This window comes from Euleptes europaea, chromosome 17 (genome assembly GCF_029931775.1).
Source record: "Euleptes europaea isolate rEulEur1 chromosome 17, rEulEur1.hap1, whole genome shotgun sequence".
Lineage (NCBI taxonomy): Eukaryota > Metazoa > Chordata > Lepidosauria > Squamata > Sphaerodactylidae > Euleptes > Euleptes europaea.
This window is the reverse complement of record NC_079328.1, coordinates 37,323,490-37,338,492: the sequence shown is the minus strand read 5'-3', so window position 1 is coordinate 37,338,492 and position 15,003 is coordinate 37,323,490. Positions and strand designations below refer to the sequence as shown.

General features: G+C 43.7%; 1 protein-coding gene across 1 annotated transcript in view; it reads right to left on the bottom strand.

The window, feature by feature from the left end:
* LOC130488729 (neural-cadherin-like) overlaps positions 1–15,003 on the bottom strand; it is a 95,519-nt gene that overhangs the window by 63,919 nt on the left and 16,597 nt on the right. Inside the window, exon 3 of the mRNA XM_056862367.1 lies at positions 921–1,118. Within this exon, the coding sequence (XP_056718345.1) occupies positions 921–1,118 (198 nt within the window). The remainder of the gene's footprint in view (positions 1–920; positions 1,119–15,003) is intronic.

The window sequence follows — 15,003 nt, the reverse complement described above, 5'->3', positions numbered from 1 at the left end:
CAGTGAACCTGAGAGACTCTATGTTCCTGTGCAAACTCTGTTCCAGCCGCAGCCATGTCATGGAAAGCAGACAGTCACGTAGTCAGTGCCAACACCCCCCATTCCCATTGCAACATCAGCAGCTTAATGGGCAATCAGCAGCGATCCTGATATCAGCAATGAGTTGTTCCTCCAGTTATGCAGCAGCGATCCCCGGACGTATGCAGAGGACGCACCCATTGTTCCAGAACGTTAATCACTTCAGCAGAGATCTCCCGGTTTCTCCCGGGTTGCAAAAGCCATTGGAATCAGAATAGATTTCCAAATTTTCACTACCCCACCCCGGCAGCCGAAGATTAATCCTTTTGTCACCTGGGGACCTAGGAGGGGTAAACCCCCTCTCCCCGTCCCCAGAAAAACAGTATATCTGGGGTGCCCCCAGCCCATTATGTTACCTGAGGTCTTTCCTGGCACCTTTGCCGTTACTCTGTTGGTTTGGGTTTTGAGCAGCCTGACCACGTTCCCTCCCGCCTTGCTGGCCAAGTCTACGGGAACCCCTTGCCCCCGCCTTTGCTATTAATTTCTTCTGTCTTAGTCTATGTGAACTTGGACAACACCTCTTCAAGGAAGGTAAATATCACCCCATCAACGATCCCTGCCACGTTGGCATCTGTGCTTGTACTCCTCTCTTTGAATTTCCTAGATTTCTCCGTATGTGTGTATGCAACACTGATTTGATTGAAAATGTCATAAACTCTTTTAATTTGGAATCCATTGCCTCTGTCTTTATTTAAAGGTCACAGTTACCGGCTCTGGTAGACAAAGGTTGCGATACCGCTATAAAAATAAATATTGTAGTTTTGCCATCTTGCTTGCTAATTCCCCAAGTTAAAGGGCAATTTGGCTAACACCTTGTCCTAGGGCTTTTAGGACAGCTTTACCTTCCACAAGAAAATACTCAATGGCTCCATTCTCTTCTTCATCTTCATCCTTAGCCAAGAGCTTATACACTTTAGTACCGGCTGCAGCTTTAGGCGACACCGTGGCCAGGAAGGGAAAAGGCTCCATGACCCACTCAGGGGCATTGTCATTCACATCCGTCACTGTGAGTTCTAAATGCACCAGGTACCAATTCTTCCCTGTTGGTTAGCAGGAAAAGAAAGAATGAATTCTTAGAATATCCTTGTACAGGCGACAAAAATACTGCGACAGATATCACAGTCCTGCACCTGAGACCATATAGAGGAAAACCAAAACCTTATTTTCTACAGAAAGCAAGTCTTTTTCCCTTAATCCATGCTGAACTATCCTCTCCGATTTCAAGATTATGCAGTTATTTTTTCCAATAATTATGATAGCTAGTACCATTTGTGGAATATCTGTTGTGGGCATCTGAGAATGAAGCGTTGGACTTACCATGAAGGTTCATTTTGCTTGTAAGAGGAGGACATTCTGGAATGTTTTGGATAATGGGTAGCAGAGTACCCAAATGTTCTTCCTCTTCTCAATGGAAATTCTCAGATAACCAGAGGTAAGGTGGGGCTCTGGCTCACTGGAAGAGCATCTATTTTGCATACAGAAGATCCCAGGTTCAATCCCTGGCATCTCCAGTTAAAAACTAGTAGGTGATATGAAAGGCCTTTGGCGGAGCGCCATTGCCTTGATGGACCAATGGTCTGATTCACTATAAGGCGGCTTCATGCATGTATAGTAGCAATGGGGCTGCTTTCGACAAGTTTCACTTTCCAGCCTTCTCATTAATAAGATTACTTTTGTACAGCCAGGAAAGACCCTGGTCAGATTCTAACAAAAGTTCTTTCTCCCATCTAGGGTGTAGTTATTATACAATCTTCCGGACTACATGACAAATGTCTTCACAAGGAAATACAGAGAATTAAAAACTAAGAATAAAAATATTATGGAACTTATTCAACTTACCTTTTAGGCCACAGGCATGCAACTTTGTAGTAGCAGACTATTATGTCCACCGTGATCTTTCTCCTGCCTATATCTAAGACCATTTTCACAAGTGGAACATATGCTTCCCCCCCCCCCACATTAATCTAGTCCATTAACTGGCAATAAATAAGTACCAGTTCCCTGGTTCTAGATAAGCAAAATGAGTGGCATTTCTGAACCCAATGGCTGAAATGGCTACCTGATAAGTATGGCTACACCGACCGGTATCAAAATCCTGGTCTCAGTGAAGTAGATAAGGCTGGATTGGGCCAGCTTTGCTGCTCCAAGGATAGCACCAATCTTTTGAACAACAGACTAGCTGTATAGAATTGCTACTTGCAACATTACCTTTGATCTCTTTTTGATCAGCTATCAAAAACAAACAAAAAACCCCAAAAGATTGCTGCAACGATTTTTTCAACTCAAGCACCACAGAGTCAGAAGTTATAAATAAGACAGTAGCACAAGAGAGGTGTTCATGTACATCAGGCCCACAAGCACACATATCCCCCACTGATTCAATTTATACACACAGGCAGTCCAAAAAACAGCATGTCCTAAACACCTTCACATTGATTGAAATGTCAATTATCTGCATCGAATGCTGGTGAACAACTCTTCCGCATAGTGGCCACACGATGCCTACACGCATTTTGCAAGCCCTGGAGCGAGGCCGGTTCCAGGTTTGGGGGGCCCTCCACAGAGTACCCAGGTGCCCCCTCCCCTCCACTGGCCCCTTCCTTCCCGCCCACCATCTGCCCAAGTGTCCTTCCTCTGCCTACAAGTTCCCACATGCCCTTTTTCCAGCCCGTGTGGTGTAGCAGTTAAGAGCGGTGGTTTGGAGCGGTGGACTCTGACCTGGAGAACCGGGTTCGATTCCCTACTCCTCCACATGAGAGGCGGAGGCCAATCTGGTGAACTGGATTTGTTTCCCTGCTCCTACACATGAAGCCAACTGGGTGGCCTCGGGCTAGTCACACTCTCTCAGCCCCACCTGTCTGTTGTGGGGAGGGGAAGGGAAGGTGATCGTAAGCCGGTTTGGTTGTTCCTTAAGTGGTAGAGAAAGTCGGCATATAAAAACCAACTCTTCTTCTTCTTCTTCCAATGGAACTGAGCGGCATGTGGATGGGGAACGCCGTTGCAGCTGCCGCCACTGCCACTGTGTAGGAGTGGGGAAACAAACCCGGTTCTCCAGATCAGAGTCCACTGCTCCAAACCACTACTCCATGCTGGCTACAGAGGGACGCCAAAGACTATGAAAGAGGGCAGTAATGTAGAGGGACAACATAATAATCGCTCCATTTTTTAAAAAGGGAAAACAAATCCAGTTCACCAGATTACCGTAGTCTCCGCCGCTCATGTGGAGGAGTGGGGAATCAAACCCGGTTCTCCAGATCAGAGTCCACCGCTCCAAACCACAGCTCAACTACTATTGGGGGGGGGGGCTGGGGAAAAACTGCAATTTCAGCCAGTGGGTTTTTTCCAGTAGGCGTACTGGGAGGGAAAACTCCTATAAAATATCTTCTCTTTTAGAATGAGTGACATTGCTTTTAAAGACAAGGTGAGCCCGCTAGACATAGACAGCTCTAAAATCCAAGATGTATTTTGGCACCAAAGGATACTTAATCTTCACAAAGGTAGCATGCAGGGCTTTCATTGCTTTTTAGATTGTTGCATACCTGCTGTTGTCCTTTTGCCTTGACTTGCGGCTGACCTTTTCACTTCTCCCTCACATATACCCACAGACAAGGTAACAAGCAGTTTATTGCCCAACCTTGCTGGGGTGGGGGGAGAGAGAGAGAGAGAGAGATCAGGAGGTAGGGCAGAAACTGCACCAAATTAAACTCTGAAAGTTTAATTAAGAACTGAGCACTCGCTAACCAGATAGCAAAAATTAAGGTATATGTGCTAAGATAGTGTAGGGGGCATTAGCTTGCAGTTTTCTCTCAAGTATTGGGTATACACTATTTGCAATTTTGCTTACAGAAAACTAAGGCATTTATAGCTTTTAATACCATAAACATGTCAAAAGTTGCAAGTGTATATGCTTAGTAAGTTATAAATGATGCATTTTATGTTTTTAAAGCAGTAAAATTAGTTTAGGTTTGATAGAAGAAGGTGGAGGAGGAGGAGAATCGGTTTTTATTTGCCGACTTTCTCTACCACTTAAGGCAGAATCAAACCAGCTTACAATCACCTTCCCTTCCTCTCCCCACAACAGACACCCTGTGAGGGAGGTGGGGCTGGGAAAGCTCTAAGAGCTGTGACTAGCCCAAGGTCACCCAGCTGCTTTCGTGTGTAGGAGCAGGGAAACAAATCCAGTTCACCAGATTAGCCTCTGCCGCTCAAGCAGAGGAGTGGGGAATTTGACCCGGTTCTCCAGCCAGCTGTGTGGAGCACTGCCCTGCAAGAACTGCGTTTGGGCGTCTTCTGCGTGGCAGCTGCGGTGCTTAAAGCTGGCCCTGAAGTTATCACGGAGCCATCGAAAATAGGCTGAGCTTCTGTTACTGTCCAGAATTATTTTTCAGTACATATAAATCTGACTTTGCAAAAAACAAAACAAAATTAATTACCTACCATTCAATTTGTGGGGGGGGGGGACACACCTTTTGTACAATATCCTAAACCAATTTTGTATGTGGAAGAAGCTGCATTCTTGGTGAGCTGAAAATAACAGCTTGTTAACTGAGCAATCGAGAGCATGGAGTGTGCTAAATATAAATCTTTGTCACGTTTGCTGAACGCAGCAAACAGTATTATCTCTTCAACTCCCACATTAACCCTGAAGCACCTCACACCGCAGGCGGTGTAACGATGCACACTTGATTTCTTTCTCCACTAACTTCCATATTGGGGGAAAAAGAATCCTTTTTTTTTGCTCTAAAACACTGGTTCCCAACCGGGGGTCCGTGGACCCCCAGGGGTCTGTGAGAACTAAATTAAGGTCCGCGAAACAGTTATAAACCCATAATAAATTAATATTTTCAATTAAAAGTTCTCTATTATAAAAATATATATTCAAATATTATTCTAAGTTTAATGTTTAACTAACAGTTATGATTAAAGTTTATTTTCAAATTCTCGAAATTTTTATTTTGAACCTTGGGGTCCCTGCACCAAACAAAAAAGTCCTAGTGGTCCCTGGTCAAAAAAAGGTTGGGAACCACTGCTCTAAAACATCTGCATTTACTTTGTATACAGCATTAACTCTGCCGATAGTGTTTTCCTGTTGTCTCTTTGCGTATCTGTTCAGGGGCACTCATATTTATTTATCGGCGCAACACCACATACAGTAAAGGTTTGTCGGGATGTCTCACAGCAACGCAGCAAATTTAGCATACACTAACCATAATCTGCTGTCTATAAACAACCGGTAAGTGGATTCTGGTAAGGAAAATTCCCTGGTGCGGTGATTAACTATGTCAAGTTTAACGTTCCTTTGTACAGACTCCAAAGTCTTAATCTTCTGCAGCCTGCAAGAACTTTCTGTCCTTTCTAAAAATAAGTGGTGCTCTGCAGGTATCGCTTTACTTTGCTCTGGTTAGACCTCGCCTAGAGTACCGTGTTCAGTTTTGGGCACCGCAATTTAAGAAAGGTGTAGACAAGTTGGAACGGGTCCAGAGAAGGGCAACAAAGATGGTGAGGGGCCTGGAGACCAAGTCCTATGAGGATTGGTTGCAGGAGCTGGGTATGTTTAGCCTGAAGAGGAGAAGACTGAGAGGGGCCATGATAACCATCTTCAAGTACTTGAAGGGCTGTCATATAGAGGAGGGTGCCGAGTTGTTTTCTGTTGCCCCAGAAGGTTGGACTGGAACCAACGGGTTGAAATTAAATCAAGAGTTTCTGTCTAGACATTAGGAAGACTTTTCTAACAGTAAGAGTGGTTCCTCAGTGGAACAGGCTTCCTCGAGAGGTGGTAAGCGCTCCTTCCCAGGAGGTTTTTAAGCAGAGGCTAGATGGCCATCTGTCAGCAATACTGATTGTATGACCTTAGGCAGTTCATGAGAGGAAGGGCATCTTGGCCATCTTCTGGGCATGGAGTAGGGGTCACTGGGGGTGTGTGGGGGAGGTAGTTGTGAATTTCCTGCATTGTGCAGGTGGTTGGACTAGATGACCCTGGTGGTCCCTTCCAACTCTGATTCTATGAAACTCAACTACTTAAGCCAGTCACATTACACTGAAATCCAATCAATCGCACTAAAATCTGCATAAAGCAGGATACAAAGGATCTGGTTTTTGGTTTAGAAAATTGTTTTCAAAACCTCTATCTGCAAGCAGCAAGACGTTTTTGACCAACCAACAGGTAGATCAGGGGTGGGATCATGAAAGTTCCCGCTGCAGAAGGAAACGAAGGCATGAATTATGTCCACGAGGTAAGTAACATACATGGGCCAGAAGTCTACCGCTTGGCTGGTACCCAACATTGTAGCGTCTACATCCGTTTGTTAATTCAACCCTGCCTTCTCTGAAATGCTTCACTGACATTTTTTCCCCTCCCATACCTATTTGCTGCAGTAAGAACTACAAGCAGAGAAACTAGACATGACGGAATTCCCTCTGCACAGAGGCCTGCAAATATGACAAGCTGTGGAAATAAATCTCACATTATCTGATGAAGCATAATAAGACAGGGCTTGCCAGAGGACAGAGAAAGATGCACAGACTGACATGGACAATAATGGATAATGTGCAGATGCGAGGCAGAACAGTATGGTAAAGAATTTCCATGTCACATGAACAGGCCATCAAAAAAAAATCAAAACTTCACAAGATGGGCCAGACAGTATTTCAAATAGGGTGGTGGTGGAAAGCCAGTGTGGTGTAGTGGTTAAGAGCAGTGGACTCTAATCTGGAGAACCGGGTTTGATTCCCCGCTCCTCCGAATGAGCAGCGGACTGTGATCTGGAGAACCGGGTTGGTTTCCCCATTCCTAGACATGACGCCTGCTGGGTGACCTTGGGCTAGTCACAGTTCTCTCTGAACTCTCTCAGCCCCACCTACCTCACGAGGTGTCTGTTGTGGGGAGGGGAAGGCAAGGCGATTGTAAGCCAGTTTGATTCTCCTTTGAAAGGTACAGAAAATTGGCATATAAAAACTAACTCTTCTTCTTAATTCATAAAGCCCGAATCTTGATATTTGCCCAACTGTGAGAGAATTTTGCAGGCACGATGACTATCTGTGTGCAAAACTGGCCTCGATTGTTACAGCAGTTAAAATGGAATGCTGACTTTTTCAAAAATCCTGCAAAATATTTACTCACTGGAGAAGTAGAAATTCAACAGTTATATCACCCCCACCCACCCACACACAGAGAGAGATGTCTCAAATCAATAACTTGAAAAAAATAGCAACATTCCAGCTGCCACACATCCTGCACCCTCTGGTCTTGCTAGATCAAGACACACAAAACTGTGCTGCTTTTGCTTAGTTTTTTTTAATCATTGATCTGAGGTACAGAAAACGGTTGGAACTCTTTCCCTATCAGGTACGCCTAAAGCACTGTTGCTTTTTAGTTTAGACAAACAGCAAGGGGGTGGGACACAATACAGGTTTTTAAAATGATGCACAGTATGGAACTTCCACAAGTTCCACAAAGGTGATGTACCTCTGAATACCAATCACTGGAAGGAACAGCAAGGAAATGGTGTTCATGTTCTGCTGCTGGGTTTCCCAAAATGTGGGCATGTAGATGGTCTCTAAGGGGAACAGGATGTTAGATGGACCTTTGGCCTGATTTTGGTGGCATTTTCCCCACAGATGGGCCCTTAAGGTGGGACTGATTAGTTCAATTACATGTGTGTAAACATGCTGAAGCCACAGCCTTCAATTTGCAAGATCTGAGCAAGGCTGTCAAAGATAGGACATTTTGGAGGACTTTCATTCATAGGGTCGCCATGAGTCGGAAGCGACTTGACGGCACTTAACACACACACACACACATGCTGAATCTCTAAAAGGGCATAGATAAAGGAACGGAAAAGCAGTCATTGGCCTTTGCATGCAGAAGGTCCCAGGTTCAATCCCTGGGTGTCTCCAGTTAAGAACCAGGCGATGTGAAATATCTCTGCTTGAGACCCTGGAGAGCCGCTGCCAGTCTGATTCAGTATAAGGCAGTTTCACAGATGTTCGTGTGTGCTCACATCTGTAAAAGAAGTTCCTTGCAACCAGGACTAAACCAGAAATAGGGAAAGTATACCAAAAAACTACACTGGGTTGGATCCTATGACCAGATTGTGAGATAAATTCTGCTAGGTCTTCCGTCAAGGGACAAAGACTTCCTTCAATGGGAGTGACTAGATGGAAAAGTGATGGAGAAATGTCTTTTATAGTTGAAGGAAGTTTTTCTCTGTTGGAGGAAGATTTGGCAGAAGAAAGTCACAGGATCCAATCCACTCGGTTCAATATGGCATGGGAGGGGGACCAACTCCTGGAATCATATAGTGAGTCACGTAGACCACACAGCTTGTGCTGGTTCCACAACCATCATCCATTCCCAGTGTACACAGGTCAGAGGACAGTGAGAAGATACAGTAGCACTGATATGGACCAGCTATGTACTGGATTCATATCCACCCTCCTCAGAGTCCTCCATGGATGAAGTCCTTTAGGATTTTTTTGTCTTTTTTTTATCAAGACATGACTTGGCGTTACTAAAATCACGACTGCCAATTTTCACATGCACACATCAATATATAAGCCATTGTGGGTTCAAAGACCTTCAAGGAGTTAATGTCAGTTGTTATTCAAATGATGTTTCCAAGCTACTGAACTCCCATTTTAAACTCCCATTTTATATGTGCAATGGTATTTTAATATACAAATAAAAGGCAGATATGCACACACACACACAAAGAGAGAGAGAGAGAGAGCTAGAGCTCCCTTCTGGCTACCCAGCTGAGGAAGGTCAGAAGTCATGAGTTTGGAATTTATTTGGGTATACTGCTTCCAAGTGACTTCTGTGTGGCAGATTAATCCTGGACAACTTACAGATATTTTGGAATGATGGTACTGAAGCATCATATTTAAGAGCACGCTTTCAGCCTCCAAGCAATCAGGGTTTTTTTTCTTTCTCGTCTCCAAGGTTTTGAAGCCTATAAAGTATATTCCCTACGGTTTGTTGACAGAAAACTTGAAAGAGAGAGATAGAGAGAAAATGAAATATTTAAAAACAGGGAGTTTGACCTTTAATTTCTGTCGCCAAAGGACAGAAATTTTTCATGCTTCTGTTTTGGGCAAACAAACAGCCCTCGTCATAAATCTGAGAGATCGGACAAAGAAGCATGTTTTGATTTATTACTCTTGCTGGAAGGTCTATAATTATTGATGACAGCCAATCTTTCACGTCCAAATTAGTTTGCTGCACTTTGGGGTTCTCAAATGTCTCTGCAATCCAGTTTTGTTCAGCTTTGTGAGACCACAGAGCAGAAGACTGGAACTAGAGTTTGCTTATGGATGGTAACTTTTTTTTCTACCTAATTGTTCAACAGAAAAACAGTGACTCCCCAAAAGGGGCTTGTGTGTGTGTGTTAAGTGCCGTCAAGTCGCTTCTGACTCATGGCGACCCTATGAATCAATGTCCTCCAAAACGTCCTATCCTTAACAGCCTTGCTCAGATCGTTCAAATTGAGGGCCGTGACTTCCTTTATAGAGTCAATCCATCTCTTGTTGGGTCTTCCTCTTTTCCTGCTGCCCTCAACTTTTCCTGGCATGACTGTCTTTTCCAGTGACTCTTGTTTTCTCATAATGTGACCAAAGTACAACAGCCTCAGTTTAGTCATTTTAGTTTCTAGGGTCAGTTCAGGCTTGATTTGATCTAGAACCCTCTGACTTGTTTTTTGGGCAGTCCACAGTATCCGTAACACTCTCCTCCAACACCACACTTCAAAGGAATCTACTTTTTTCCTATCAGCTTACATCTACAAAAAAGGGCTTACATCTATACAATATGGGTTGCGTTTATTATCAACTGAAATACACAATTTTAGCGAGGTCAGGGTCTAGGCATACCAAAATGAGACATGACTGGTGCCTCTTCTCCTGACTTTACTGATGGCAGGCTGGCAGTTTGGAGAAGGAACTTCTGAAGAGCCACAGGCTCTAAGCAGGATGGGGAGGTTTTTACTGCCATCCAGAACAACATCCAGATTAGAAAGAGACTGCTAAATTACAACTAATAATGAAGCTCAAGACAGTGAAGTCTCCTGGATTGAACAGAGACCTAGGATTCCGGTCTCATTACCAAAGCGGATTTCTCCACACCTACTACCCCTCTGCATAATACACCTAATCCAATCACACCTGCTAATGTCATTTACCCGCTATTGACATTTACACGCTATTGCCATTGGGTGTCTGAATTTACTCTCCACTTAAAGATAGATGGACTCACATTCTAGCTGTATCTGAAGAAGTGAGTTGTGACTCACAAAAGCTCATACCTTGCCAGAAATTTTGTTAAGTCTTTAAGGTGCTATGGGACTCTTGCTCTGTTTTACTGCATCTAGAACAACAGTTCCATATCCCACCACCCCGGCTTTCTGCAAACTGTGCAAAACTGAATAATTCAAGAGGGCTTTTTGCACAGGAAAGAGGGCTGCACGGTAACAATGTGGTTCCAAAAGAAGCTTGGGGTAAAAGGCTAGAGACTATAGACCATACCATTGTGCACAGTTCCCACTATCTGTTCCTGTAAGTAGGTTCCTACTATGTAACTTTTGCATTCATTTATTGAACACATGAAGCTGCCTTATACTGAATCAGACCCTTGGTCCATCTAAGTCAGTATTGTCTACACAGACCAGCAGTGGCTCTCCAGGGTCTCTGGCAGAGGTCTTTCACATCACCTACTTTCCTAGTCCCTTTAACTAAAGATGCCAGGGATTGAACCTGGGACCTTCTGAAGGCCAAGCAGATGCTCTACCACTGGGCCATGGCTCAGTGTTAATACTTTGCTTCACTTGTGGTTGTTTCCAGATTTCTACAAATCATCTACAGAATGTCCCACCCTGTTGACTGTACTGACTTATTCAGTGTAATCAGACTTGAATCCCAGAAAGTCAGGTGGACTATAAATAACGTATACAATGAATAAATTTCCTCCTCTCAGGGTCAAGCCAGACAAGACATTTGAAGTTCCATGATCAGCTTTTTAAAATATACAATTATCAGGCGTCTGAGATCAAGATGGCAAAGTGGGGGGGGGGGAGTTTAAGCCTTCTATTCCGTGTCTTTTTCTGATCTGAAAGGGCCCCAAGGATCCTTGCCTTTACTGGGGCATACATACCTGTACCTGGAAGTTTCTTCACAGTGCAACCAGCTGCTCCCTGGGGCTGTATCAAGTCAGGGAAATGTCATGAGCCAGAAACTTTAACTGCTCCCCCCCTTCCCTGCCCCAATGCATACTGTGGTCCCAGTCCGAATCGGGTTGCCTCAGACTTGATAACTACATCTTTTTAAATGCTGGGAGTTTCAATCACAGGGTTTTCAATGCCTCATCTGACCTGGTCCTCATTTACCACAGCTAATAAAACAAATTGCATGGTGTAGTATCCTAACTGGAGTTTTCCTGAATCTCACCAACAGCAGCCCATGAAGTGGGAACTCAAAACAAAGAAGCAGACATTGTACCTCTGCATCCTGACTCCAATTGGCCCTTCTTTGCAACAACTCTCCCAGGGATGGTGGATCTTCATTGCATTTGTATCTGATGAAGAGAGCTTTGACTCATGAAAGCTTATAATCTGGAACTTTTATGGGACTTTAAGGTGCTACTGGGCTTGAATTTTTGATGGACGATGACATGATCTGTTTAGCTGGCTTGGAGAAGAGAACCAGGGGGAGCAAACAGATTACTTGGGGTAAAAACTGTGTGTCTGACATAACTCTTAATTCCAGTCTTAGACTTTAGAGATGCATCTCCTTCATCTAAGAGTTTCAGTCAATTGGATCACATTAGCTGCCATCCTAAGAACACTTTCTTGGGAGTAAGCTCCGTTGACTAAAATAGGATTTACGGCTGAGTATACCTGGATGGCCCAGGCTAGCCTGATCTTGTCAGATCTCTGAAGCTAAGCAGGGTCAGCCCCGGTTAGTATTTGGATGGGAGACCACCAAGGAATACCAGGGTGGTTGTGCAGAGGAAGGCACTGGCAAACCATCTCTGTTAGTCTCTTGCCATGAAAACCCTAAAAAAAAGGGGGGGGTCGCCATAAGTCGGCTGCGACTTGACGGTATTTTACACACACACATACCTGTTTAGGATTGCTCCCACCATCCACCTTCAACTCAATTAAGATGGATCTTTTGGATTTATCCAGCTGGGTTCCAAAGACTGCAACAGGACTGAAATTTGACATGCCTTCAAACACACCTGTGGATCATTGCTTTCCTTGGGTGGTCTCCCTTCCGCCCATCTCAGCAGTGCCTTTCAGACTACTGCCTCCTTACCACTTCAAACAGGTCTCTGGAGAGGCAACCTGTATAGTTTCAAATAAATAAACCAACGTGTTCTAAATAAATAAACCAAATTGCCTTGGTGTTTGGCAAACCAGGAGGCGAGGGAAGACGAGATGCAGAAATACCGCCACTGCTCGTGCCTCGGACTATTTTGCAGCTGAGACGGGAGATGCTTTTGACCCTTGGGGCAATAATACTTTTTAAAGAAACCGCAAACTCCGCTCAGCAATATGGACGCCAAGCACGGAAATATTTAAACCCAAGCTAGAAAGTAAGTTCCTCTAAACAGGTTGGCTGCTTTTCAGAAGTCCACAGTAGAGACTGCCTCCGGACTTGTCATCTCGACTTGTCACATCATTAAAGATGCTGTCCATCTACAAAATTCAACATATTTTCAGACTTCGCATTTCATTAAATCTTGTATCAGTTTAAGCCGCCTTCTCCACAAAAACACTCCTACGGATGCTTCCAGAAATGCATTTCCCTCCTATAAAATCGGGAATACTCAAGTCATTACAAATACAAGCTTCTGTGCATCAATATAAATTGGGGGCAAAAACTCTGACAGTCTTGGTGATTCTGGTGAAGAAACTGACAATATAGAACATCTTACTCGGGTGAACATGTCTTCACAATTATAGATTCTATTCTGCATTCATTTATTTTACTGAGGGAAGAGGTATTTTATTACTGTGATTAAACAATAATGGGTGAGGAGACAGGTTGATCCTGGCATTTTTAGGTCGTTTCAATTTACGTTTTAAAAAAGAATGCAAAAAAAAAAAAGATTGAGAGCAATAACAGTTTTGCATGTCTTTAGGTTGGTGTTTTCATCCATTCATCAACAAACTTAAGATGTTTAGTGTTTTTATCATATGTAATTCACAGCCATTTATTACTATTTGATCTTGTGTCAAACGAAAGCAGAAAGAAGTTTTAAATCGCACGTTCCATTAATGTATTTGGCAAGAGTATATAAAATGGAGAGAGACCTTTTAAAGGCCCTTTTTAATATTGTTCACAGGGCATTTCTGACCTTACTCCATTTAAAATTTGATGCATTTTTGCTACCGTATTTAAACGGTTGGTCATGTTTTGGTCCTTTCTTTATTGGTTCTTATATTGTTGTTGGACTTCATTTAAACAGCTTTGGATGTAGTCAAATCGAGAGGCAGGATACAAACATTTCAACTAAATACAACAAACTGAACTTTATACTTTTAAAGATCATGCAATGGCTATCAACTGAGGTGAATACTTAGGGCCTTCTCGGTTGGGGCACCATAACTATGGAAACCTCTCCCTGGAAATATTCACCATTCTCCTTCTGTCACTGTCTTCAGCCAGAGAATGGAGACCCTTTTGCTTCATCAGCTGTTCCTTCAACGAACCCTCCTTCCTGCCCTATGCTTTAACTAATGTTTGCCTGTGATTTTAAGTACCGTACTTTTCCGTGTATAAGACACCCCTGTGTATAAGACGAACCCTATTGTCGGGCGGCGTCAGCTGGTCCAAAGTTGGGGGTCGTCTTATACACAGAAGCCCGGGGCCCGAAGACGTTGCCGCTGGCCCCGCCCGTCGGCTGTCGGGTGGGGTGGGCAGCGACCGGTTTGAAAGCTGGACGCCGGCCGGCCAGTGTGAGGTGGGCTGTGGGGGGAAGGGAAGGTGATTGTCAGCCAGTTTGATTCTCCCTTAAGTGGCAGAGAAAGTCGGCAGCTAAAAACCCAACTCTTCTTCTGCAAACAAATCTCCAATGGCCACTCAAAAGCTTCATGGGGCAAAAGTCCCGCCTGGCCACACTTACTTTTTAAAAGCACTTGACAGGTGCCAAGAAAGGTGTCAGCAGGCCCCACGGCACCCACGGGCACTACGTTGCGGACCCCTGTAAGAGTAAGGATCTTTCCTTACACTTTGGGAAAAATAAGGCACAAGAATCACTCCAACCAACAGGGGTTGGGCAAGAACATTCTCGGTTGCTCTAACCAAAGTTAGCGGCTGTTGCTCCAAACTTTAAAAATTGGGGGGGGGGTACTTTTCTTAAAAGTAAAACAATGTATACTTGTCAATTCTGGAAAAGCAAGCTGTCAGTGACTGATTTTTCCTTTTAAGTACTGTACTTTGCTCATTCATAAAACATAAGCCCTTCTAAAGAAATAGACAGCTCGTGCTCTTTCCTCCGACAGCTTACCTTATTCATAGGTAAAATAATATCACTTTGTCATAGCTCTGCTTTTTACTCACTCACCCTGCGTTTTAAAAGCCAGAGCGCTTAAAAAAATGAACTAGAAGCTAAAAGCAAATGAAAATATCGCTAGACAGTAAAAACCTTGAATTCCAAATGTCTCAAAACTGGAAGAAATCCAGAGCATCCACAATTCCAATACTCAAATTGCATTCAATGAATTATATCAAAGACTTCTGCAGGACCAGGACTTCTCCGACCAGATGGAAGTGAATAGCTCAAAGGTTTCTACAGAGCACTTGATATATTATTAGTTAAATGAACCTGTATTGGACAAAGGGTGTGTGTGTGTGTGTGTGTGTGTGTGTGCCTGTCTGTCCTGTGTGGTATAAATTACAAAAAGAACTTTAGAAAAATGTTCTCAAAAT